At 39.6% G+C, this 26,652-nt stretch overlaps 2 protein-coding genes across 2 annotated transcripts; one reads left to right on the top strand and one right to left on the bottom strand.

Annotated features, from left to right (window-relative positions):
- The first annotated feature begins 735 nt into the window (after nucleotides 1-735).
- LOC103117160 (vomeronasal type-1 receptor 4-like) lies at nucleotides 736-1,566 on the top strand. The gene has a single exon (XM_016190007.2). It carries the CDS (start codon nucleotides 736-738, stop codon nucleotides 1,564-1,566), a length of 831 nt encoding a protein of 276 aa, XP_016045493.2.
- Nucleotides 1,567-11,788: 10,222 nt separating this feature from the next.
- Nucleotides 11,789-24,620, bottom strand: LOC103117158 (vomeronasal type-1 receptor 4-like). The gene is made up of 2 exons (XM_007527171.1): nucleotides 24,603-24,620; nucleotides 11,789-12,586 (listed from the first exon to the last, which is right to left on the bottom strand). The coding sequence occupies exons 1-2, from the start codon at nucleotides 24,618-24,620 to the stop codon at nucleotides 11,789-11,791; spliced, it is 816 nt and encodes a 271-aa protein (XP_007527233.1).
- Between the last annotated feature and the right edge of the window lie 2,032 nt (nucleotides 24,621-26,652).

The following is a 26,652-nucleotide window of genomic DNA, read 5'->3' as shown; positions in this document are numbered from 1 at the left end:
GGGCTGGGGCATTTCATGAAAGACAAAGACAATGATATGTGTTTTATAAATAGACATATAATTTAACATGCCACCGATGTCTTAATAATCTTCTGAGTTCATGAAAGAAGATGAAAGATCATTCACATTTTCAGATAAAATTTGCACACAGAACATATGACTTTAGCCAGAAATATATGTCTAGTGAATAAATTGGTTTCTTCACTACATTATTTTCTAAATATACAACAGAAATATTGTTTTAACAAAAAGTCTCATGTATACCTAATAGTTTCTCTCAAGTGACTTCAGAAATTCCTAGGGGCCAAGGTAGTAGGAATGTTTGTTATGCTAAAGACCTTCTATACCTCAGGTTGCTTAGTCCCAGGATCAGTACACTCTACCACTCACTATAAATCAGAACTAAGCAATAATCTGGTAATTAGGAGAAAGGATGAAGAGAGAAGATTGAGAAGAAAAAAAGAGGAAAAAAAACATTAAAAATTACCCTTAGAACTAAATGAAAATTTTCTGATTATTTTAGTGTTTATTTTGGGACATTATTCTAAAAAGAATGATCATCTAGTACAATTTTTATAGCGTCCTATCATTTCTCCCCAGCATATAAGTGTTTGTGTTCCAATATTGACTTCAAATATACCTAAATTATAAAAGCCATAAGATGATACTGGTGAATGACAGCATTATAGGAATTTTTTTTTCTGCCAATTTGGGATTGGCTTTGTTGCAAACACCATGCTCTTCGTGCTACACATCAACACCTTCTTATTTCGGCCCCATGCAAAGAAGTTGATAGATCTGATCATTATCCATTTAACTGTAGCTAATTTTATGACGGTTTCTTTGAGTGGGATTCCAGAAATTGTGTTTTTCTTTGGAATTAGAAATTTCATGGGAGACTTTGGCTGTAAGGCAGTGTTTTGCTTATACAGGGTGTGTCGTGGTGTTTCCCTCTGTTGCACATCTTTCCTGAGTCTGTTCCAAGCCATCAAAATTGCTCCCAGCAACTCCAGATTGACATGGCTCAAAACCAGAATTTCCTCATTCATTTTCCCTTCCTTCTTCTTTTTCTGGATAATAAACCTGCTGATCTACATCCATGTGGCACTAAGGATCAGGGCCCCCAATAACAGCACTAATCTAGCACTGGTATTTAATATGAAGTATTGCATAGGAGCAGACCCTGACAAGTTGCAGGCAGCTGCAATTCATGGGGCCATGTTTGTTGTTGATTTCCTGTGTGTTTTTCTCATGATCTGGGCCAGTGTGTACATGGTCAAGCTCCTCTTCATGCACCGAAAGACAGTGCAGCATGTCCACAGCACCAGCCTCTGTCCACGACCCTCCCGTGAAACCAAGGCCACCCACACAATCCTGGCCCTTGTGAGCTGCTTTGTCTTTTTTCACTGGACCAGCTGTTGCTTTACCCTCTATGTAAGTCACCTCCGTAATAGACAGGGCTTAGAGAGTATCGCAGTGTTTATTTCCTCTTGTTACCCAGTCATCTGTCCTTGTTTGATGATCAAAAGCAATACAAGAGAATCCTTTATAAAATGCATCTTTTGATAAAGAAGGAAACAATCATCTTCATAGCTGTTTCCTTGGAGGGCTGAACACTCTCATACAGGTCTGTGAATATAAGGAACATATATGATCAGCATAGCCAGCCCCATACCTAGTGTTTGTTAGTAAGGTGGAATACTCTTGATTCATAAAAAAACATTTATATTGGAGTTAGTATAAAGTCTTCTGTCTGGGAGTCGGGCAGTAGGGTAGTAGGTTAAGCACACGTGTCAAAAACTGCAAGAATTCCTGTTGGAGCCCCCAGCTCCCCACCTGCAGGGGAGTCGCTTCACATGCAGTGAAGCAGGTCTACAGGTGTCTATCTTTCTCTCCCCCTCTCTGTCTTCCCCTCCTCTCTCCATTTCTCTCTGTCCTATCTAACAATGATGAAATTGATAACAAAAATAATAATAACTACAACAACAATAAAAGACAAGGGCAACAAAAGGAAAAATAAATACATATAAAAAATCTCCAGTCTACCCACCCAGCTTGTTAAAATTGTGAAATAATAACCAGGCTTATGGAATAAAAGTTGTATGAGACTATTTTACCTAGTGGGCTTTTTCTGACCTTTCCAACAATGCTTCCATAACTTCATTTCTACAATTGTTTAGGTGACTGTGTTATAATGTATCTCCCTAAATATGACCTATTATTAATCATTCATAATAAACTTAGCAAATAAACTTGCTGTGTTGTTGTTGTCTTTATTTGCATTCTATTATAGTGACTTTGGGTATTTTTTCATGTATCTGTTCAACCATTGGATCTCTTCTTTGGTGAATATACTGTACATGTCCTCTCTCAATTTTTAATAGAGTTGTTTGGGGGGGTTGTTGTTTGGTTTGGTTTTTTGTTGTTGTTTTTTCCGGTGTTTGGCTGTATCTGAGTTAGATGCAGATAAGCACACCAAAAGATCATCAGCATACTACAGATGCAGAGTGGGATGTAAACTCGTGAGGAATTGTGGGAACTGGAGTTTATTTAAGAGAGGGTCTGCCTACCTTTTGCTCCCCATAAACAACCTTGATCCATACTCCCAGTGGGGGAAAAGTAATAGGATGAAGATAAGAGGGCTCTGCACTCCAGCTCCATTGCTGTGCAGATGTCCCCTCAGGCTAGTGCCAGTTCCTGCAAGAGTTAATACGATATTCTCGAAGTGCCCTTCCCAACCAATCCTATCCCAGCTCGTCCCGGTTTTTGCCCTATAAATCCCTTCTTCTTCTGCCCCTCTCTCTCTTGCCCGGTTTTCACCTCAGTGGTTAGACGCAGACAAGGGTGCTGCATGAGGCAGCCATTTTGGCTAGCTCCATATGGCCTGAACCACTGCGCTCTCACCCAACTCTGAGGTGCCCACATGAATAAAGAATTGTGTTCCCTCTCTGCTCCAGATCTCCTCTCTCTCCTCCATGGTGCAGCCCAACACTCCATCAGCACCCAGAGAGAGAGAGAGAAGGAAATGGAAAGGGACATATGGAGGTAGTTATGATGTCATGAGTGGTTTAGAAGGAGAGGATTGAATCAGGAAAAGAGGGGCAACTTTGTATAAATATGGACAGATAGTTGTAGAGAAGATGGTCAGCCCATTTCTAAAACTTTAGGGGAGTTGTGGTGGATTGCAGTGAGGAGAGTGAAGATTCAGACTCTGGTGGTGGGAATGGTGTGGATTTAAACCCCTGTCAACATGTAATTCTGTAATATAAAAATGTAAAAAATTTTAAAAAGAGAGAGGGTCTGGCAAAAATATCCCCTTTCTTTTTGCCATTTTCCTTTTGCCTGTTGCTGTTTGCTGTGTCTTCTCATCTTCTCCCAGGACCTGTGCATCATGGAAGCTAAATGCTAGTGAGCAACACTTAAGGACTCATGACCCATGCTGCATGGCTGGTTAGCCTTTTCTCTCTTAGCCATTTTCCCTACCAAGATTTTTAAGAACATAATAAATCTGCCACTTCACAAAGCCACTAAAGAGCCACCTTTTTATTTTGACAGTGATCCTCCTAAACAATATTCCTTGTCCACCTTCATATTAGCTATCAAGCTCAAGCAAAAATTATTAAATCCTGGACTCCTAAGAATACATCGAAAATAAATACACTTGCCTCTTTCCACCCTAGAGTCCCTACTCTCATTAGCTCTATTCCTACTCCTTGGTCCCTGTTTATTACTCACCAGCGTATCCCAGAACCTCACCTCGCCAAAGCCTTGCCCCACTAGGGAAAGATAGAACCAGGCTGGGGATATGGATCAACTGGCAACATCCATGTCCAAAAGAGAAACAATTACAAAAGCCAAAATTCTTCCTTCTGTACCTCAAAAAGAATTTTGGTCCATACTCCCAGAGGAAGAAATGTTAGGGGAAGATGACCAAAGGGTTCTGAACCCAGTTGTGCCAGGACCCAGAACTTTTGTGACAAGTTACCTCTGGTTTGTACCATCACTAAGAGAGGAAAGATTCTGGAGAACACCTAAAGAAGTCAACTGCTGTTTCACTTATCTGAGAGGTAAGAAAAAAAAGGAAGGATAGATATGGGATGGTTTCACTCATAAGTAGACTATAGAGAATTGAAGTACATGACCGGGGTGGGGGCTCATAACTTTGGTGGTGGGAGTGGTGTGGGGTTATACCCTTATTATCTTATGATCTTTGAATCACTACTAAATAAAATATATTTTACAAAAAATGGATTTGTGAGAACTATGGTGGTTGCCACTAGGAGGGTAAGAGGACAGAATTTTGGTGGTGAATATAGTATGGAACTATACTTTATAACTCTACAGTCTTGTAACCTACTATTAATCACAAAAAAAGAAGAAGAATTAGGGGCCAGGTGGTGGCACACCTGGTTAAGTGCTCACATTACAGTGTGCAAGGACCCAGCTTTAGGGGGAAAACTTCACGAGTGAAGCAGGGCTGCACGTGTCACTCTGTCTCCTTCCTTTTCTACCTCATTCCCCCTCTCAATTTCTCTCTAACTCTATCCAATAGTAAATAAGTAGAATGAAATAAAAATAAATAATATAATGAAATGCTTAGAAAGTCAAGAGAATTTAGAAAACATAAAATTAGTACAAATAAATGAGAAAAGTAGCAAAAGTTGGAAAACTGGGACACTGTAGAATGTATAATTTGATAGGTCATAAATAAAAAGCAATATATAACTAGAACACGAAGATCAAAATGAAGAAAGTTTTAATTGCAGATATGAGAGGTATAGTTAAAGAGAAGTGAATGGGAGAAGAGGGCAGAATAGAAGTAGCAGAAAGGAGGGGTGAGAGTAATGGAATAGAAAATAGATAATGGGGCCAGGTGGTGGCACACCTGGTTGAGCACACATGTTACAATGCACAAGGACCTAGGTTCTAGCCCCTGGCCCCACCGGCAGGGTATAAGTAGTGAAACAATGCTGCGGTTGTCTCTCTGTCTCTCTTCCTCTCTATCTCCTCTTTCCCTCTCAGTTTCTGACTGCTTCTAGCCAACAAATAAATAAAGCTAATAAAAATTTAAGAAAACAGACAATAAGAATGGAAGGATAGAGATGTACGGTATAGGAATTCAGAGAAGAGTTTAGCAAAAGAAAGAAGTCAGAAAAAAAATAGGAGCAGGGAGAGTAAATTCTTACCGAGTGTTCAGATCACACCCACCCTGTGAGAAGAGCAGGCAGGAGGGACTTACCTAGTCTGAGCCTGGGCTGCTGAGGGTCCTACCTTTCTCATTAATAAGTAAATAAAAATATTAACAAAAAAGATAGAAAAGAAAACTATAGTGTTTATCCTAGTCTGTGGGGCAGGGTGTAGGGAAGCACACAACTGTGGTGGTGTGCACAGTGGGGAACTATGCCACTGTAATTTCATGATCTGGTCAACCATTTTTATTGCTTTGTAATATTACTGTTGTTGAGTATAATTATTAGTACATGATAAATGATTATTACTAATAAAAGTAAATGTTTTTAAATCACTGTTGCAAACCAAAATGAAAATGGTTAGGAGAAGGGAGAAGAGGGAAAAGAGGAGGAGGAAAGATAAGAACTGGGCATGACAGAAATAAACAAAAGGAGAGAATAGTACAAAAATGAACAGAGCTAATGAGCCCTGGGTCCATACTCCCAAAGGGTTAAAGAATAGGAAAGCTATCAAGGGAGAAGATGGAATGTGGAGTTCTGGTGGTGGGAATTGTATCCCTCTTATCCTATGGTCTTGTCAGTATTTGCATTTTATAAATAATTTTTTAAATGAACAGAGCAAGAAAAATAATAATAATAATAGTAATGAACAGAGCAGTGTGAAAAAGACAGAAACAATAAATGCAGAGGAGTAAAAGACATTATCTGAATATTACACAGAAAAAAAATGGAAGCGTTTTTATACTTGGAAAACAAAAAAGTGAGTGAGGAGTCCAGGCAGTGGCACACCTGGGTAAGTGCACACACCACAGTGTGCAAGGACCCAGGTTCAAGCTCCTGGTCCCCACCTGCAGGGGGGAAGCTTCACAAGTGGTGAAGTAGGGCTGCAGGTGTCTCTCTGTCTCTCTCCCTCTCTACCTCCCCTCCTCCCCTCTCAATTTCTCTCTGTCTCTATACAATAATAAAGAAATAAATATATATATATATTGTTTTTAAAAAGTGAATGAGGAAGCGTGACTTATGGGAAAGAGGAACACTGAGTTTAACTACTGGCATGTAGCTGAATGCAAACCTAAATAAGGAACTTGGAGACAACAGATACAAAACAAAAGAATCACCATCACCCTCTGTCAAAGCCAGATCTCCATGAGCAAAATTCTCAGATATGCTTGGTCCCAGAACATTTCAGAACAACTCGAACTCTAGATTTTCCAGGCTATCCAACCTTGAGGCTTCTCTGTTCACAGGAGAGCTGGGGGTCTTTGGTCCTCTCTCCCATTCTTAGCAATATAACTCTGGAATGGGGAAAGCTTCCTCCAAGCTCCACTTGTCATTTCCCAACTCATCATCCCTCCAAGTGACGTCTCCAGATCACCGGTAATCTGTCATGTTTTCTTGTAACAAATCAAAAGAAATGACCCTCGTGGCTTATGAAGCTGAGGTAAGAACTCTGAGATTTTCTTATACAGAGGAAACAATTCTGAACTGGTCAAAATCTCATTCAAATTGTATGAGGAGAATTATATCTGCCCCATTTATAATTTTTCTTTCTAACGGAATATCAAATAATTCCCAATTTGAGAGCAAACTTTAGTTTTATCCTAGACCTATTTGACCTTGTAAGTGCTTCTTGATTTTAAAGGATGATTGACCTTCCCGTAGTGCATTCATTGGGGAAACTGACGATCCTTCCTAGCCAACTGAATCCACATGGATCCCAGTCACTTTCAAAGCCATTAACTGGCTACAGAAGAAGGGCAAACGCTAGAAGAAGATTTAATTAAAACTGCCTCTCTGAGGTAAAGTAATTATTAATTCAGATAAAAGAAACTTACAGAGACCTCAGGGAGTGGATTGGTATGAAAGCAACACAGGTTTTTCTTATCTTTGTGATGTATCATGTACAAATAGTGATATACTATCTAGCTCTGTATCATTTAAAAATCCACAGAGTTTGATGGTTGAATTTACATACATGATGTGGGGGAAGCATTTCAATTCAGCCAAAGTCAAACAGACTTCAAGAATTCTCTACTTTTATTTGCAAAGTTGTGCATAAGATTATTCAAGCACTGCATTGAAGAGTGACAACTCATGAAGGATAAAATCAGACCAAAATCTCTTCCCTTCACAGACGATGTCTTTCCTTCTTCAGAATTTGCTGCTTTTGAATGAATGACATTTTGTAATATATGAGTAACTGCTGAGTTTATTGCTTGTTGCCCCTTTAAAACCCCAAGGTAGTTGTAAGTAGACTTTGATCTTTTTATGAGAAAACCATTTTCTTTATAAAGGTTAAAGCAAACCAAATGATTTTTATTTATAATTTACTAGTTTTGCTCATGATTTTTGAGACATCAAGCCACTAATGACTACCCTTTACTTATAAGCATGCAGGGAGTCAAAATAAAATAACTCAAAAAGGCTATTTCTCTTAAATAAAAATGATTCTGAAATTGCTTCAAATAATACTTTTAGTAGTAGGAGTTTAATGTAAAGTATAACTGGTTCATTTTACCAGGGCAAATGAGAGATCATCTTTACACATATATTCAAAAGTAGAGATATTATGGGAAAAATCATGTTTCCATATAAACCCTATAAGTTTACTGTATAAACTTTGTTTTTCTAGCAATTTCCAGTATGATTTTCTATGATCATAAGCAAAATATACATAACTCATTATTGATTTATGTGTAAAAATTATAATGTGGAAAGCAGATATCACCGCAAAATAAAATAGTACTGTTAATGTCTTATTATTATGTTAAAAATAACTTTGAGATTTTTCTGAACAGTTGCTGACACTGCTGATTCAGGAAAAAAGTGGTGTGCTTTACCAGCTAAAAGAAATATGTGCTATGTGGAATTGTACCCCTCTTATCCTACCATATTGTCGATCATTGTTAAACTAATAAAAATATAAGTTTTTTAAATATTTATTTATTCCCTTTTGTTGCCCTTGTTGTTTTTATTGTTGTAGTTATTATTGTAGTTGTTGATGTCATTATTGTTGGATAGGACAAAGAGAAATGGAGAGAGGAAGGGAAGACAGAGAGGGGGAGAGAAAGATAGACACCTACAGACCTGCTTCACCGCTTGTGAAGCAACTCCCCTGCAGGCGGGGGGCCGGGGTATCAAACCAGGATCCTTAACTCTGGTCCTTGCGTTTTGCACCACCTGCGCTTAAACTGCTGCGCTGCCGCCCGACTCCCAAAAAAAATAAGTTATTAAGGCAATGAAGAAGAAATTTTAGGCAGTCACCTAATATTAATAAATACTTATTTTAGTCTTGCAAAAAATGTGCATATCTTCTAATTCAACCTGAAGAAATTTGAATTAAATATAATTTCTATTATTCCATTTCCTTGCTGAGTATATACAGCCAATACTTATCTCTAATAAAATTTTCACTTAATAATATTTTTATAAGCTATAGTGCCACTATTAAATTTCTGTCCCTTTCTTTAAAGCCTTTATGTAGATCTAGATATTGTATTCTATGCAGATTTGCAGTTTGTGAAGCATCCTTCCTGCAGGTGGGGAGAAGGGGCTTGAAACCTAGGGTCCTTGTGCACTTAACTGGGTATGCCACCTCCCAGCCCCCAAGAATTTACTTTCTTGAATTCTCCTACTGAGACAGTTTTAGAAGCTGGGTGCTCATCTCTGCATCCTTCTTCTTTTAAATACTAACAAATCATTTCAATAAGTCATTCTATATTATCAAATATCTATCACAAATATACATAGACAACAATAAAATATAGATATATAGTGTACACATAGATAGTGGTCTAATATATCCTACTATAATATATGATAATAATAAATTTTTATAAAGATTTTATTTATTTATTAGTGAGAAAGATAGGAGCGAGAGAGAGAAAGAACCAGACATCACTCTGGCACATGTGCTGCCGGGGATTGAACTCAGGACCTCATGCTTGAGAGTCTAGTGCCTTAGCCATTGTGCCACCTCCTGGACCACAGATAATGATGAAATTTATTTATAGCAATAAGAAAAATAAAGATAGTAGTCCCGGAGTTGGTGCAGTGGATGAAGGAAAGATTCTCAAGCATGAAGTCCCAAGTTCAATCCCCAGCAGCACATGTACCAGAGTAATGTCTGGTTCTTTCTCTCTCTCCTCCTATCTTTCTCATAAATAAATAAATTCTTTTTTTAAAAAAGAAAGAAAAAATAACAATAAAGATAAACATTTACTAGTGACACAAAAAATACACCTTGACAAAAATTGAATGAGAAATCAATAAATATTAGGGGCCAGATGGTGACACACCTGGTTAAGAGCACACATTACAGTGTATAAAGACCCAGGTTCAGATCCCTGGTCACCACCTGCAGGGGAAAAGCTTCACAAGTGGTGAAGCAGGCCTACAAGTGTCTCTCTCTCTGTCTCTTTCCCTCTCTACCTTCCTCTCCCCTATAAATCTCTCTCTATCTATACCTAATAAATAAATAAATAATTTTTTAAAAAATTAATAAATACCCTAGTAAAGCAGATAAATTCAAAACTTCCCATAGAAAACAGAAGGCAAAATGTGAGGGGAGCTGGTGATGACTTGAGCCCCCACTCCTCACCTGCAGGGGAGAAACTTCATGAGAGGTTGTCTCACCAGTGCTCTTGCCATGAATATGACCAATGATATCTCACTGCATGCACTAAGCTAGATAAGCGAGGGGAAGTATCCAGTACACAGAATGATTAATATCTTTCAGACCAATTAGGAACGATGCTGTGACCGCACACCCTGCCTGGACAGGGCAGTCAGAGAAGAGTCCTGTGGAAAGAATGCCTCTTATTCACAAAGGCACGGTTCAGAAGAGATGTTCTGCTTTTTTTCACTTTTTGTGATTTAATATTGATTTACAAAACTGTAAGATAGTAGGGGTCTAATTTCATAGCATTCCTGCCACCAGAGTTCTGTGTCCCCCCCTCTCCAGTGGAAACTGCAATAGTTTTCCCAAGGTCACAGATATGGGCTTACTTTATAACTATATATATACCTATACCTGTACCTATACCTATACCTATACCTGTACCTGTACCTGTACCTGTACCTATACCTATACCTTTACCTATACCTATACCTATACCTATACCTATACTATACTATACCTATACCTATACCTATACTATACCTATACCTATACCTATACCTATACTATACTATACCTATACCTATACCTATACTATACCTATACCTATACCTATACCTATACTATACCTATACCTATACCTATACTATACCTATACCTGTACCTGTACCTATACCTATACCTATACTATACCTATACCTATACCTATACTATACCTATACCTATACCTATACTATACCTATACCTATACCTATACTATACCTATACCTATACTATACCTATACCTGTACCTGTACCTATACCTATACCTATACTATACCTATACCTATACTATACCTATACCTATACCTATACTATACCTATACCTATACCTATACTATACCTATACCTATACCTATACCTATACTATACCTATACCTGTACCTATACCTATACCTATACTATACCTATACCTATACCTATACTATACCTATACCTATACCTATACCTATACTATACCTATACCTATACCTATACTATACCTGTACCTGTACCTATACCTATACTATACCTATACCTATACCTGTACTATACCTATACCTATACCTATACCTATACCTATACTATACCTATACCTATACTATACCTATACCTATACCTATACCTATACTATACTATACCTATACCTATACCTATACTATACCTATACCTGTACCTGTACCTGTACCTATACCTATACCTATACCTGTACCTGTACCTATACCTATACTATACCTATACCTATACCTATACTATACCTATACCTGTACCTATACCTATACTATACCTATACCTATACCTATACTATACCTATACCTATACCTATACTATACCTATACCTGTACCTATACCTATACCTATACTATACCTATACCTATACCTATACCTATACCTATACTATACCTATACCTATACCTATACCTATACCTATACCTATACCTATACTATACCTATACCTATACCTATACCTATACCTATACCTATACTATACTATACCTATACCTATACCTATACTATACCTATACCTATACCTATACCTATACCTATACCTATACCTATTCCTTTTTTTTTTTTTTTTTGACCATTTCTTCTCTGGTCCTGCCTTCACTTCCTTTCTAAGTCACACCTAGACACATTACTATATCCAAATGCCCTTTTTTTTTTCCTCTTGTCTTTCAGATAAAAGACAAAGTGTCTGGCTTTCTCTAGTGTTTTCTAGGTTTGCTTCCCTTTCAGTGATGGTATAAAAACACGGTTCCTGGTGACAAACACTTCAGTTCTTGGTGAAATGGAGGTCCAAAGCCCTCTGGCAATCCTACCCTATCATTTACCCTTCTGCCAGTATGAACCAGATCTCATTTTGGGGTGCAGAAGATGGGAGGTCTGGCTTCTGTAATTACTTCTCCACTGGGCATGGGCATTGGTAGGTTGATCCATATCCCTAGCCTATTTCTGTATTTCCCTAGCGGAACAGTCTGCCCTTATTTTTGATCAGCAAGAAAGGACAGATTGTGGGATAACAACAGGAAACAAAAATAAGGTAATTCTCTAGCTCTTGAACATTGTGTCCTAAACCGATGTAAATGGTAAGGCAACAGTTGGTGAAGTAAAAGAGAACAAAGCAGCCCATGAGGGCCAGGATGGTGTGGGCGGCCTTGATTTCAGGAGAGGTTTGGGGACAGAGGCTGGAGCTGCGGACAAGGTGGATAGCATTGTGGTGACTGAAGAGGAGTTTCACCATGTACACGCTAGTCCAGAGCATCAGGGACACACACAGGAAGTCTTGGGAAACCATGCCTGCTTGAAAGACAGCTAACTGGGGCACGTCTCGGTCTGTCACGATGCAGTATTTCAGAATATACACCTGGTCAGCCTTAGTGCTATTGGAGGGCAGCACAGACATTAAAGCTACCCGGATACAGAGCAGCATATTGATAATCCAGAAAAGTAGGCACACAGGAAAGAGGTGTGTGGAGATCTGGCCTCGGAGCCATGACCACCTGGAATTTCTGGGAGCAAGTGTCATGGCCTGGAACAGACTCAGGTAAGATGATGTGCAGAGGGATACACCCCGGCTGACTCGGTAGAAGTACAGCACTACCTTACAACCAATGTCATTCAGAAAATGTCTTATTCCAAACAGAAGTATGATTTCTGGGATCCCAGTGAAAATGATTGTCAAGACATTTGCTAATGATAAGTGGGTGAAAATCAGGTCTATAGGTTTCTTTGCATGGGGCTGAAATAAGAGGGTATTGACCTGAAACCAAAGGAGCACGGTGTTTCCAATGAAACCAGCCCCAAACTGGCAGAGAAAGCATATTCCTATGAAATTATCCTTTGAGCCCTTTGTTTTCATTGGATTCTTATTCATGGAGAATGTTCTGCACAGTCTTGAGGACAGCACAAAACAGTGCAAGCATGAGAGGAGTGACAGGACTCTAGAGAGAGTGCATGACTGTTCTTCAACTTCGTGGCATGGCTCAAAGCTCTGCAACAAGATTCAGAAATTAAGAACTGGTTCAGAAAGTATATGCTGTGACAACTGTCTTACAAAACTTTCCCCCAACACACACACACACACACACACACACACACACACACACACACAAAGATTCGAAAGTCCCAGGTTTAATCCCCAGCACCACCATAAGCTAGAGCTGAACAGTGCTCTGGTAATTAATTAACTAATTAATTAATTAACTGATTAGCTAATTAATTAATTGAGTTGGGGCGGGGCCTGGTGGTAGTATACCTGGTTGAGTGCACATGTTACAATGTACAAGGACCCATGTTCAAGCCCCCAGCCCCCAGCTGCAGGAGGGAAGTTTCACAGGTGGTAAAGCAGAGCTACAGGTGTCTCTCTGTCTCTCTATATATATCCTCTTTCCTTTCAATTTCTGGCTGTCTCTATCCAATAAATAAAGATAATTTTAAAAATTAATTCACTCTAGATTCATATGGAATAGATTATCAAAGTCACTTCAGAGGACTCTTAGAAGTAAGATAAGGGCAGCCAGTGCCACCTTGACATGTTTCATTTCCGACTGTGTCCAGAGACGCCAGGTATGGAATGTCAGCCCTCCAGCTCCACTACTCTGGTGAGACCTTTCCTAGCTCATAGGACTCCTTAATTCCACTTCAGGTAGTGAACTTCCTAACAAAGCCACAGAACCTAGATGTAGACCAGGGCCTATGAAATAGGGGACCTGTGCACATGTATCCATAAGTTAGGGGAAAATAAATACCTTAAATCAAAAGTACACAACAGTTTGTGGTGACCCAATAAGTGCAACAAGCAAGTAAAAAGACCTAAAAAAGACAATATAAAGTACTTAATGGAATAGTGTCTATTTAGATCTAGATACCCGCCTCACCCACTTCCTATTTCATTTCCCTCATTTACTCTAAGGCTACCCTTGTCAGATAAAGTAAGGACTAAAAAAGCTGGATAAGGGCAAGAGACTAGCATACTTCAGTGATGGCTCTCTTGGTCATTGCCAGGCCACCCCATTATCCAGGGCCCTAGTCAGGGAATCCTAGGATTCCCACATAGACTGATGGACCTAGGTGTCTAGTAGATCCCTCTCTCCACCACTGATGATCACCTCCATCAGAAACAACATAGTGGGCCCTCTTGTGGGCCTCTACAGGACCTTGCCCACAATGTGGAACAACAATGGTAGGGACTGCCCTACTCTCTGAAGGGAGGATGAATCAACATACTCTGCCATTCAAGGAAGACAGGTCCTGCAAAGAGTGCAGCCTAGAATGTTCCTAGCTATGATAATGGAATGTGACCTAAGACCTACAGGGATGCAGAGGTTATTCAGGCTCCTGTGCTGAATATTGGCCACAAATCAAATCAATGGGGTTTACAGTTAATGCTATTTATATTTTTTTTCCATGTTTGGAATCTACTCTATTCCCTGATACAGCTTTCTAGTCCTATTTCCAACTCTGACACCATCCCCCAGATAATACCTTTGGTCCACTTGCATGTTAGCTATTGGGCTTAGGCAAAATTTATCAAAGTCATGAATCCCTTGGAATATACCTAAAACAGACTTCTTAGCCTTTTCCAAAATGAAGACCCCAAATATCATCTTCTATAGTCTTATCTTTAGGTTCCTGACTACTAAACAGTTTGTTCTGCTTTATATCTTAATGCTTTTTCAGCCACCAAGTGCAGACACTACCATGATGCCAATGTGAATTCCCTGGGAAGGTGACTTCACCAATGTGTCTTAGAACCCCACCTGTCCAGACCCCTGCCCCAGTAGGGAAAAACAGAAACAGGCTGGAGGTATGGATCCACCTGCCAACACCCATGTTTTTCAGCGGAAAAGCAATTACAGAAGCCAGACCTTCCACCTTCTGTACCATGTAAATATCCTGGGTCCATACTCCCAAAGGGATAAAGAATAGGAAAGCTTCCAATGGAGGGGATGTGATACAGAACCCTGGTGGTGGGGACTGTGTGGAATTGTACTCCTCTTATCCAATGGACTTATTGATCATAATCAAATCAATAAAAAATAAAAGAAAAAGACAAGGAAAAAAAGTGAGATAAGGAGGGTTCAGGCAGGGTGCACCAAGTGGAATGCAGAGGTTACTATAGGTAAAGACTTAGGGTCAAGCCCCCAGTCCCCACCTGCAGGGGTGAGGGATGGGAAGAGCTTCATGAGCAGTGAAGCAGGTTTGCAGAAAGGTCTCTCTTTCTCTCCCTCTTTGTTTCCCACTCCCCACTGAATTTCTCTCTTCCCTATAAAGTAAAAAGAAAAGAAAAAATTAAGTAAAATTAGCCACCAAGAGTGGTGGATTTGTCATGCACCAAGTCCCAGTAATCATTCTGGTGGCCAAAAAAAAAATGAGATAAGGTAATGATTAATTGTAAAAATCATTTCAGTTATCTATTTTCTGGGAAATTTAATTGAATAGATTGTAGAATAAATGTTATTTACTAAACAACAGCTAAAATTATAGATATTCTCTTTATGTCCTACTCTGTGCTCTGAACTACATAGAAAAAATTTGGTTGGGGGCCAGGCAGTGGCACACCTGATTAAGTACTCACATTACAGTGCACAAGGACCCAGATTCAAGGACTATGTAAGGGGAAAGCTTCGTCTCTCTGTCTCTCTCCCTCTTTATCTCCCCTTCTCCTCTCAATCTGTCTCTGTCTCTATCCAATAATAAATAAATAAAAAGTTATAAAGAAAAGAAAAATTTGGTTGTACTTTAGTCAGAATTGCATAAACTTTAAGGTCTCTTAATGAACTATATTGCAACTTACAGATCACTAATCACAGTATTGCTATTATCTTCAGCAGACAGATGTAGCATTTTTAGGGCCAGACAGTGGCCCATCCAGTTGAGTGCACATGTTACCATTCAAAAGGCCCTGGGTTCAAGTCCTCAGTCCCTACCTGAAAGTGGAAAACTTCGCAAGCACTGGCACAGTACCACAGGTATCTCCTTATCTCTCCCCCTCTTTCCCCTGCCTCTTTAAATTTCTCTTTGTCTTATCAATTAAAAGGGGGGAAAGAAAAAGAAAAAGAAAAAATGACTACAGGGAAAGCTGGATTCTTCATACAGGCACCAAACACTAGCAATAACCCTCGTGGCAGGAGAGAGAGAGAGAGAAATTGTATATTTTGTCACACCAGATCCCATCCCAGAGTCACACTGAATCATAGGACTATGATAATCCCTTTACCTTAATTTTTCTCTTACTTTTCCAAAATCCCATGGACCCCAGTGCACATGAGCCCAGAAATCAATTCATTGCCTCTATCTTTTTTGAAAATTCCCTCCCTCTTTCTGTTGTACACTAAAATCACTCTTTCCCCACCAACTCTATGGTGTAGTGTCTCTTTCTCCTCCCTTTCCTATCACCAGGGCATGAAGTGGGAGTGTTCTCTCTGGTCTGTAGCATTGTCCATCACTCCTGAAACATGTGTAATCACTTTACAGCTCTCATTCCTATCAGGACAATTCAGTCTTCCCTCCACTACTCCCTAATCACCATAGACTCCCCAACTAGCTCCTGTTATGTTCTGGTGTAGTAGGGTGTCTGTCAGCAAAACTATGTCTTCTCACTTCCTCAAAAACCCTTTGCTCACATCCTAATGTATATCATTACCAGTTCTTGTTCTGTACCCTTAGTTGTGAGTAAATATTTGAAAGATTGAGGTATTGAATGTGCCACAGCATTACAAACAGAGCCACTCTTATGAGTGGCACACACTAAAGTGGTTGACTTTTAGAAAAATGGCTGATGTTAAGGTCTGTTGTGTTCATCTCAATGAAATACATCTGCACACAGGTAACAAATTGGAATCAGAGTACACTGAAGCATGAGGAAAAGTATCAGAAACAGGAATTTCCTCAAAATGTTAAGTGACCCCAACCTTAAGAAATATATTCATGTATTTCCCTTTTTTTTCTTTCTTTTTCAAAAATATTTTTATTTATTGGGGCCAGGTGGTGGCGCACCTAATTAAGTGTACACACTACAGTGCACAAGGACCTGGGTTCAAGCCCCTGGTCCCCACCTGCAGGGGGAAAGCTTCACAACTGGTGAAGCAGGGCTATAGATGTCTCTCTGCCTCTCTCCATCTCTATCTCTCCCCTCAATTTCTCAATGTCTCTATCCAATAATTAATTAATTAATTAACTTTAAAATTTTTTAAATATTATTTATTTATTATTGGATAGAGGCAGAGAGAAATTGAGAGGGAGGAAGATAGAGAGGGAGAGAGACAAAGAGGTGCCTGCAGCCCTGCTTCACCACTCATGAAAGATTCCCCCGTATGTGGGGACCAGGGGCTTGAACCTGGATCCTTGCATAGTGATGTGTGCATTTAACCAGGTGTGTCACTGCCTGGACCCTTTGTATTTAACCTTTCCCACAAATTTTTTTCTTTACTCTTAATGAGAGAGATACAGAGACAAAAACAGACAGAGAGAGACAAAAGCACTGCTCAGCTTTGCCTGGTGGTACTAGGCATCGAACCTGGAACCTCAGAGCCTTAGGCATGAAAGTCATGCTGTCTCCACAGCCTTATTCATGTATTCCATTAACAACTGAAGAAAGAAATATGACAGGACTAGGTGGTGGTGCACCTGGTTAAGTGCTCACAGTACAGTACACAGGAACCCAGGTTCAAGACTCTGATCTCCACCTCCAGGAGGAAAGCTTCAAAAGTGGTGAAGCAGTGCTGCAGGTGCGTGTGTGTGTGTGTGTATCTCCCCATCCACTCTTATTTCTCTCTCTTTATCCAATAGTAAATAAATGAAATACTTTTTTAAAAAAGAAAAAAAATTCTTACAGATAAAAAAAAGAAAGGCATATAACTATGTTAAGAAATGAGTAAGGTAACAAAGGGAAAATAAATAAATATTAAAAAAATAAATGAGTAAGGTAAATCCCATAAATCAAGAATCAATTGACAATAATATAAAACCTTGAACTATATTACAATTAAAAGGATACAACTACTTTGTTAAGTATTGATATGTTAAGTATTTTTAATTAATTATAACATTTCTAAGCTATTATGACATTCCATAAATCAAAACCTAAATACAATCACTTTTAAGCACACATTTACAAATAATACCAACTATATGTCCACACTTGTGAAATACTACCCTATAGTATAGGTGATAAGGAAATCAGTGAAAGATAAGTATACAAAATCAAAAACTGGTTGTCATTATTTATTAATCAGAAGACAGTCTACAGCAGAAATTAAACCTACAAGGAATAAAGTTATAAATAGTAACATTCCATTCTAACAAAGTAGTATCTTAATCTTTAGGCATTACTAACACAATACTGGATTCCAGTAACAACAGTGGGAGAGATCTCAAATTGATGCAAAAATTTAAGAAGGGGGAGTTGGGGCGGTAGCGCAGCAGGTTAAGCACACGTGGCACAAAGCGCAAGGATTGGCCTAAGGATCCCGGTTCAAGCCCCCAGTTTCCCACCTGTAGAAGAGTAGCTTCACAGGTGGTGAAGCAGGTCTGCAGGTGTCTATCTTTTTCTTCCCCTCTGTCTTCCCCTCCTCTCTACATTTCTCTCTGTCTTATATAACAACGACATCAATAACAACAACAGTAATAACTACAACAACAATGAAAAACAAGGGCAACAAAAGGGAAAATAAATAAATATTAAAAGCTTGAGAAAATTATAAATAATATGAAGGTTTTTTCAAAGATAAAAATATATGTTACAATGCATAACGCTTATGAATCACAGTATACAATACATGAGGGTCAATTCTCCTCAATATGTTCATTTTTATACCATTCCCTACAAATTCAAAATGTCCCTAAAATTATGCTTGTTGTATAAGGGAGAGATTACAAATAATTTATCTGTATCTGAAAAATAAGACAGTATATGGAGAGGAGGTTTAAAATAAATGAGAAATGAGTTAAAATGTGAAGGAAAGTAAAAGATGTCAGACCAGAAACAATCAAATACTTAGAGGAAAACATTGGTAAAACACTTTCCCAACTACACCTCAAGGACATCTTTGATGAATCAAACCCAATTGCAAGGAAGACTAAAGCAGAAACAAACCAATGGGACTACATCAAATTGAAAAGCTTCTGCACATCCAAAGAAACTATTAAACAAACAAAGAGACCCCTCATAGAATGGGAGAAGATCACATGCCATACATCAGACAAGTAACTAATCACCAAAATATATAAAGAGCTCAGCAAACTTAGCACCAAAAAAGCAAATGACCACATCCAAAAATGGGCAGAGGATATGAACAAAACATTCACCTCAGAGGAGATCCAAAAGGCTAACAAACACATGATTGGTCACTGATTGTCAGAGAAATGCAAATTAAGACAACACTAAGATACCACCTCACTCCTGTAAGAATGGCATACATCAAAAAGGACAGCAGCAACAAATGCTGGAGAGGTTGTGGGGACAGAGGAACCCTTTTACATTGCTGGTGGGAATGGAAATTGGTACAGCCTCTGTGGAGAGCAGTCTGGAAAACTCTCACAAGGCTAGACATGGACCTTCCATATGATCCAGTAATTCCTCTCCTGGACTTATACCCCAAGGACTCCATAACACCCAACCAAAAAGAGGTGTGTACTCCTATGTTCATAGCAGCACAATTCATAATAGCTAAAACCTGGAAGCAACCCAGGTGCCCAACAACAGATGAGTGGCTGAGAAAGCTGTGGTATATATACACAATAGAATACTATGCAGCTATCAAGAACAATGAACCCACCCTCTCTGACCCATCTTGGTCAGAGCTAGAAGGAATTATGTTAAGTGAGCCAAGTCAGAAAGATAAAGATGAGTATGGGATGATCCCACTCATCAACAGAAGTTGAGTAAGAAGATCTGAAAGGGAAACTAAAAGAAGGACCTGACCAAATTGTAAGTAGGGCACCAAAGTAAAAACCCTGTGGTGAGGGGTAGACATGCAGCTTCCTGGGCCAGTGGGGGGGGGGGGGAGTGGGTGGGAGGAATGGGTCACAGTCTTTTGGTGGTGGGAATGGTGTTTATGTACACTCCTAGTAAAATGTAGTCATATAAATTACTAGTTAATTAATATGAGGGTGGGAAAATCAATTGTATGTCTCGAAGTTTTTCAAAACACAGACTGAATCTTTTTTAATATATAGGCTGTGTAATTGATATGCAGACTCTCTCAAAAGCCTAGACCAAGTAGATCAGAAGCAACCAATAGCACAGCTATATACAAGATACTGGGTACTGTACAGCAAACCCTAACAAAAGGACTTTTCAAAGTTAACCCAATTAACAAATAATGTGATGATAACATTAACTATCGATTGTCTTTTTGAACCCTAAGACAGCAGGAACCTCACATCTCCACTATAGAGCCTCTACTTCCCCCAGTCCTAGAACCATTGTATAGGGCCCACTTTCCCGTATGCATCTCCCAATCCATATCAAATAATATTGCAGCTGTCGATCACAACCTAACCAACACAACGATTGCCACCTCAACATGCTTCACTTCAGACTGTGTCCAGAGACTTCACGTGTGGAATGACAACCCTTCAGCTTCATTACTCGGGTGAGACCTTTCTTTTCATAGTATACTCTAATTCCATCTCAGGTGGTTCACTTTCTAACAAAGTCCCAAAACCTAGATATACACCAGTTTCTGTGAGAGAGAGCATAGGTTCACACGTATCCATAAACTACTGCAAAATATATACCTGAAAGCAGAAGTACACTAGAGTTTGCAGTGAGTACCCCCCTAACACTTCCTCTCCACTATTCCAAGCTTTGGGTCCATGATTGCTCAACAATTTGTTTGGCTTCGTATATTAACTCTCTTTTGAGTCACCAGGTTCCAGATGTCATCAGGATGCCAGCCAAGCTTCCCTGGACTGAAACCCCACCAATGTGTCCTGGAGCTCCGCTTCCCCAGAGACCCATCCTACTATGGAAAGAGAGAGGCAGACTGGGAGTATGGACCGACCAGTCAATGCTCATGTTCAGCGGGGAAGCAATTACAGAAGCCAGACCTTCTACCTTCTGCAACCCACAATGACCCTGGGTCCATGCTCCCAGAGGGATAGAGAATGGGAAAGCTATCAGGGGAGAGGGTGGGATATAGAGATTGTGTGGTGGGAATTGGGTGGAATTGTACCCCTCCTACCCTATGGTTTTGTTAATTAAGCCTTTCTTAAATAAAAAAGAAAAAAAAGTAAAAGAGGGAAATGAAGTCATGATTCAGTCAATATGGAAAGGTAAACAAAGGAACAACAGAGGGGCCAGGTGATGGTGCACCTGGTTAAATGTACACTTTATAGTGCGTATGGACCCGGGTTCAAACCCCTTCTCCCCACCTGCAGGGGAAAAGCTTCACAAATGATGAATCAGGGCTGCAGGGGTCTCTCTGTCTCTTTACCTCTCTATCTCACCCTCCCCTCTCAATTTCTCTCCTTCTCTATGCAATAATAAAATTAATTAAAAATATTTTTAAAATAATAATTGTGAAAAGCAAAGGAACAATAGCTATGAAAAAACAAGTGAATGTTGAAACTAAAGTTGAGAAAGAGGTTGAGGGAAATAGCATAACAGTTTGCACAATAGGTTTTCATACCTAAAACTTCAAAGGTCTCAGATTCGATCCTCAGCACCACCATAAACCAGAGCTGAATAGTGTCTTGGTTAAAAGAAAAAAAGTAATAAAAGAGAAGGGCCAGGTCTTGCTACACCTAGTCGAGCACACACATTACCATACACAAGGATCCAGGTTCAAGCTTCAGTGCCCACCTGCCAGGGGAAGATTCACAAGCAGTTAGAGCAGTGCTACAGGTGTCTCTCTCTTTCCCTCTCCCTCTCTGCCTTCCCTGCCCCTCTCAATTTCTCTCTGTCCTAACAAAATAATAAAAATAAATTTAAAAAATTCTTTAAGAAATAAAGAGAAGAGAAGCAAACAACAGCAAAAAATAATAATAAAATAAAACAGGAGAAAGATGCAGAATCCTCCACAAGGCAGTCAGCTAAGTAAAATACAGTGTTGGTTACTGGTGGGAAGAGAAAAGGCAAAAAAAACTATGCATTGGGATAAAGAAATTATGCCAACAAAAGTACATGCAAAAGATTATGGCAAAAGGTGAAGGGTAACAAGACATTGAAAGATTTGTTAGAATAAACTTGGAGGCATCAAATGGCTTTTTTAAGCTGGAACAGCGAAAAGTCATCCAAAAGCATTTCTTCTCTGAGTAAGATACTCCTGTGGAACATTTACACAGGACTGTGGAGATTTAATGGAGCCTCCAGAGTTCATAAGAAGAGATTGATCAGCAGATATTTAAGACATTCAGATGCAGAAAGGGACATTCTCACAGCTTCCCTTCCCATGAGAAAAACAGAAACTTCTAGGAACGAAGCTGTCAGAAATTCTCTTCCTGGAGGAGCTGCTTAACCATGAAAAACAGAAAAATCCTACTAGTACCTGCATGTACAGGAAGCCCATTCCATAGAAGTTTCTTCCTCCACCATGTTAGTAATATAGAACCACTACATAAAATATTCTCACATCAGAGTGATATGTGAATAAACACATGATACAATAGTTATTTTACATATTTCTGAATACATTATTCCAGTCCACATTTCTGATGAAAAATTAGTCTAATGTAATATATTTTATACCAGAAAGTTAATATTTGTCACTCTGATTTGCTTTCTATGGAATGTATATTCAAACAAAAATATACATATAGTTGAAAAGCAAAAAAAATTCAGGGCAGACAGAAATAAGAGCTAAAGGCTAATCAGTGGACAGACAAAAATAAATAAGCTGGTCCACTGCAAACAAGTATCAATACAAGAATTAGTACTCAATATCATAAAAGAAAAGAAAAATTTTAATTGTATTCCAGAAATAAGAAGTATAGATGAAGAGACATGAAAGGGAGAAGAGAGCAGAAGCAAGGACTAATAGAAAACAGAAAGAGAAGTCGAGTAGTAAATAAAAAGGAGAAGCTATGGAGGAGAGAAGGTATAGGAACTCAGTAGAGTCCAACACAGAAAGGAGACAAGGAAAACAGAATTCTTGCAAAGACTGTTCAAATAATACCCATCCTGTGAAAAGAGCAGTCTTCCCAGTCTGAGCCTGGGGTGCTGATGGTCTCCTCTGACATCTTGCAGTTCTGGGGGGAGCCAGTGACTGGAGCCAGGCATATAGAAGGGTACCAGCAGCTGCCTCCCCAGGGCCTGTGGCCAATGTGTGCAGAGTGAACTTTCTGATGTGTCCCTGGACTAACAAATGACTTTCTCTGTTGGTTCCAGAGAGTTCTCTTTGTCAATTTAGAAAAGTTTTTAATTAGACTCAACACCTGAGGTCACAGACACCTCTTTCTAAGTGTATAAGAGCCTCAGAGTTCCATGACAGTGAATAAGAAAGGAAACTGAAATACTAGGAAACAGAAGAAAAGAAAACTTCTAGTCAAAATAGAGCCAGAGAGTTACTTCCTGCTCATGAGGCATGTCAACTTAGCTGGAGCAACTAAGTCTCCATGACTGAAGAGAGAAGTGCAAATGTTGTGACCCAAACTTAATCTGTAATTGAATTCCTCTTAAGTAGTAAGATATAAAGAATATAAAAAGGAGAAGGAAGAAGAGGAGGAGGAAGAATAGGAGAAGGAGGAAGAGGATGAGAAAGAGGAAGAAGAGGAGGAGGAAGAGGATGAGAAAGAGGAAGAGGAGGAGGAGAATACATTATGACAACCTTATGATATCTTACCTATGGCTTTTATTTTTCTTTTAGGAAGTTAGTACAATGATTGACATATCTGATCAAAAAAAAAGAAATCAAAATGAAGATGAATTGTGTTGATTGTCCAGAAATGAGACAATTGCTAATCTACACATTTTTATAGGAAAACATCAGCAGACACAATCAGTTCCTATCCAGTGAGTGGACTTAGATGGAGGTCAGGTTCAAAGGTGACTTCTGTGGAAGGTGGAGACTCTGTCCTACACTCTCCCCTCCAGATCACGCCCTTCTTCCTTTTTTTTATTTTTTTTAATTTTTTTAAAATATTTATTTTATTTATTTATTCCCTTTTGCTGCCCTTGTTGTTTTATTGTTGTAGTTATTATTGTTGTTGTCGTTGTTGGATAGGACAGAGAGAAATGGAGAGAGGAGGGGAAGACAGAGAGGAGGAGAGAAAGATAGACACCTGCAGACCTGCTTCACCGCCTGTGAAGCGACTCCCCTGCAGGTGGGGAGCCGGGGTTCGAACCGGGACCCTTATGCCGGTCCTTGTGCTTTGCGCCACCTGAGCTTAACCCACTGCGCTACAGCCCGACTCCCCCACGCCCTTCTTTCATACACACAGATCTAAAGGGACTACAGCTCATCTAGGTCATATATATGGCAACAGTGGTTGCCACTTTGCTTACCCCACTTTCTTTTTTTTTAATTTTTTAATATTATTATTAATATTTATTTTATTTTACTTATTCCCTTTTGTTGCCTTTGCTGTTTTATTGTTGTAGTTATTATTGTTGTTGTCATCGTTGTTGGATAGGACAGAGAGAAATGGAGAGAGGAGGGGAAGACAGAGAGGAGGAGAGAAAGATAGACACCTGCAGACCTGCTTCACCGCCTGTGAAGCAACTCCCCTGCAGGTGGGGAGCCGGGGCTCGAACTGGGATCCTTATGTGGGTCCTTGTCCTTTGCACCACCTGCACTTAACCCGCTGCGTTACAGCCCAACTCCCCAGCTTACCCCACTTTCAATGGTCATGTTTCAGAAGTCATTGATATTTCACTGGCTAATTATCATCCATAAGTGGACACAAGTCAGCTTTGGGCCATGCATTCATGTATGAAAGAGATAAAGAAGTAATCTAAGTTCATTTTTTTCCAGAGAAATAAGCATAATGTTTAACATACTACAAGTGAGGGGACAAAAATACATGATGAAAGATTCAAGATGATTTGTGGGGTTTTTTTTCTTTTTTTTTTTGAGGGGGAAGAGAGGCATCACAGTACCATCCCACTGTCTGTGGAGTGTCCCCTAATGTCATGGGGTTTCTCTGTGGTGCAACAGCCTTGGGCATAGTAATAAGATGCATACTTCACTAGGTGAGCTCTCTCTCTCTTATCTTTTTGAGATTATTTGCTTTTAGTTTGTTTGTTTGTTTGTTTGTTTGGGGGATTAATGTTTTATACTGGACAGTAAATACAATAGTTTGTACATGCATAACATTTCCCAGTTTTCCACATAACAATACAACCCCCATTGGGTCCTGATTGGTGTTTTTCAAGGAGAGGTCAAGGCAGGTCCTGCTTATGTTTTTGAGGTGAAGATGCTTTCCAAGACTGTAGATGGTTTGGGGGTACACCTGCATGGTTCATTCAATTCTGTATCACCACAACTTAAGTGACATCAGTTCTGCATCAGAAACTCCAACTTTGTTTTTGTTTGACTTTGCTTCTATTCCACACAGGAGTGAGATCCAGGTGTCCAGGAAGGGACCTGCTTAAAAGAATCAATCGCTACTGGTGCTGCCACCCTACATTATGCTGCTACTGAATTCCTGCTGTGGACTGTAACCAGAGATACCCAGCCTGAGAAGTCAACCTCTCAACTCTTCAAATCTAGTGAGACCTTTCCTAACACATGGGACTACCTACACTTAACGTTAGATGGCACATCATTTAGCTAATTAACAGATACCAGATTAGGCTGAGGTTTAGATGGATACATGTACATGAGGGTACATGTATCCATAAGCAAGGGACAATTATATAACTCAAAGTCTAAGTGCTCAGTGATGATTGAAGAGCCTAAAGAAGGCATCATAAATCCTCTAACTGATTGGACTTAAACCAAATTAGCTGAGCAACCTAGCAGAAAGGCCCAGAGAAAACAGATCCCAAAAACCTAACCCTGGCTGGACTCAACAAATGATACTCAATGTCTAAACAACTGAGAGAAAGTCTAAGATCATCAGATAAAGAGAGGACTACAAAAGTTGGATAAGGACAAGAGACTGGCCCACTTAATAATGATCCTTTCGGGAGTGGGGCAGTAGCACAGCAGGTTAAGTGCAGCTGGCACAAAGCACAAGGATCGGCATAAGGGTCCCGGTTAGAGCCCCCAGCTCCCCACCTGCAGAGAAGTCGCTTCACAGGTGATGAAGTAGGTCTGCAGTTGTCTATCTTTCTCTCCCCCCTCTGTCATCCCCTCCTCTCTCCATTTCTCTCTGTCCTATCCAACAACAACAACATCAATAATAACTTCAACAGTAAAACAAGAGCAACAAAAGGGTATAAATAAATAATTTAAAAATAATAATAATAATAATGGTCAATATCACACCACCTCATCATCTGGGCCCTAGTTAGGGAATCCTTAGATTCCCATACACATATGATGGGCCTAGACCTCTAATGGGTCCCTCTCACCACTACCACTGGACACTTCCATAAGGAACAGCATCTTGTGGGCTCTCCCAGGACCATGTCCTCACTATAAAGCAATGATGGTAGAGATAGCCCTAGTCTCCAAAGGAAGGTTGGGGAGTATCCTGCCCTGCCACTAGAGAAAGACTGATCCTGAAATAACTGCAGCCTGCAGTGTTCCCAGTTGTAACCAGGAGCTGTAAACTCAGACCAATAGGAACTTAGAGGTTACACAGGCTCTGCTACGAAATATATATATAGGCCATGGAGAAGATGGATGGAGGTAAATAGTTAATTTTAGCCACAGATTTTTTTTTTTCAGAAACGGGAGCTACTCTCTGCCTTAACCCAGCTTTCTAGCCCTTTTT

Source organism: Erinaceus europaeus, chromosome 9, assembly GCF_950295315.1.
Source record: "Erinaceus europaeus chromosome 9, mEriEur2.1, whole genome shotgun sequence".
Lineage (NCBI taxonomy): Eukaryota > Metazoa > Chordata > Mammalia > Eulipotyphla > Erinaceidae > Erinaceus > Erinaceus europaeus.
This window is presented reverse-complemented; position numbering and strand designations above follow the sequence as displayed.

Coding starts and splice junctions, on each gene's coding strand:
- LOC103117160 (XM_016190007.2), top strand. CDS start 736: ATGCTCTTCGTGCTACACATCAACACCTTCTTATTTCGGCCCCATGCA.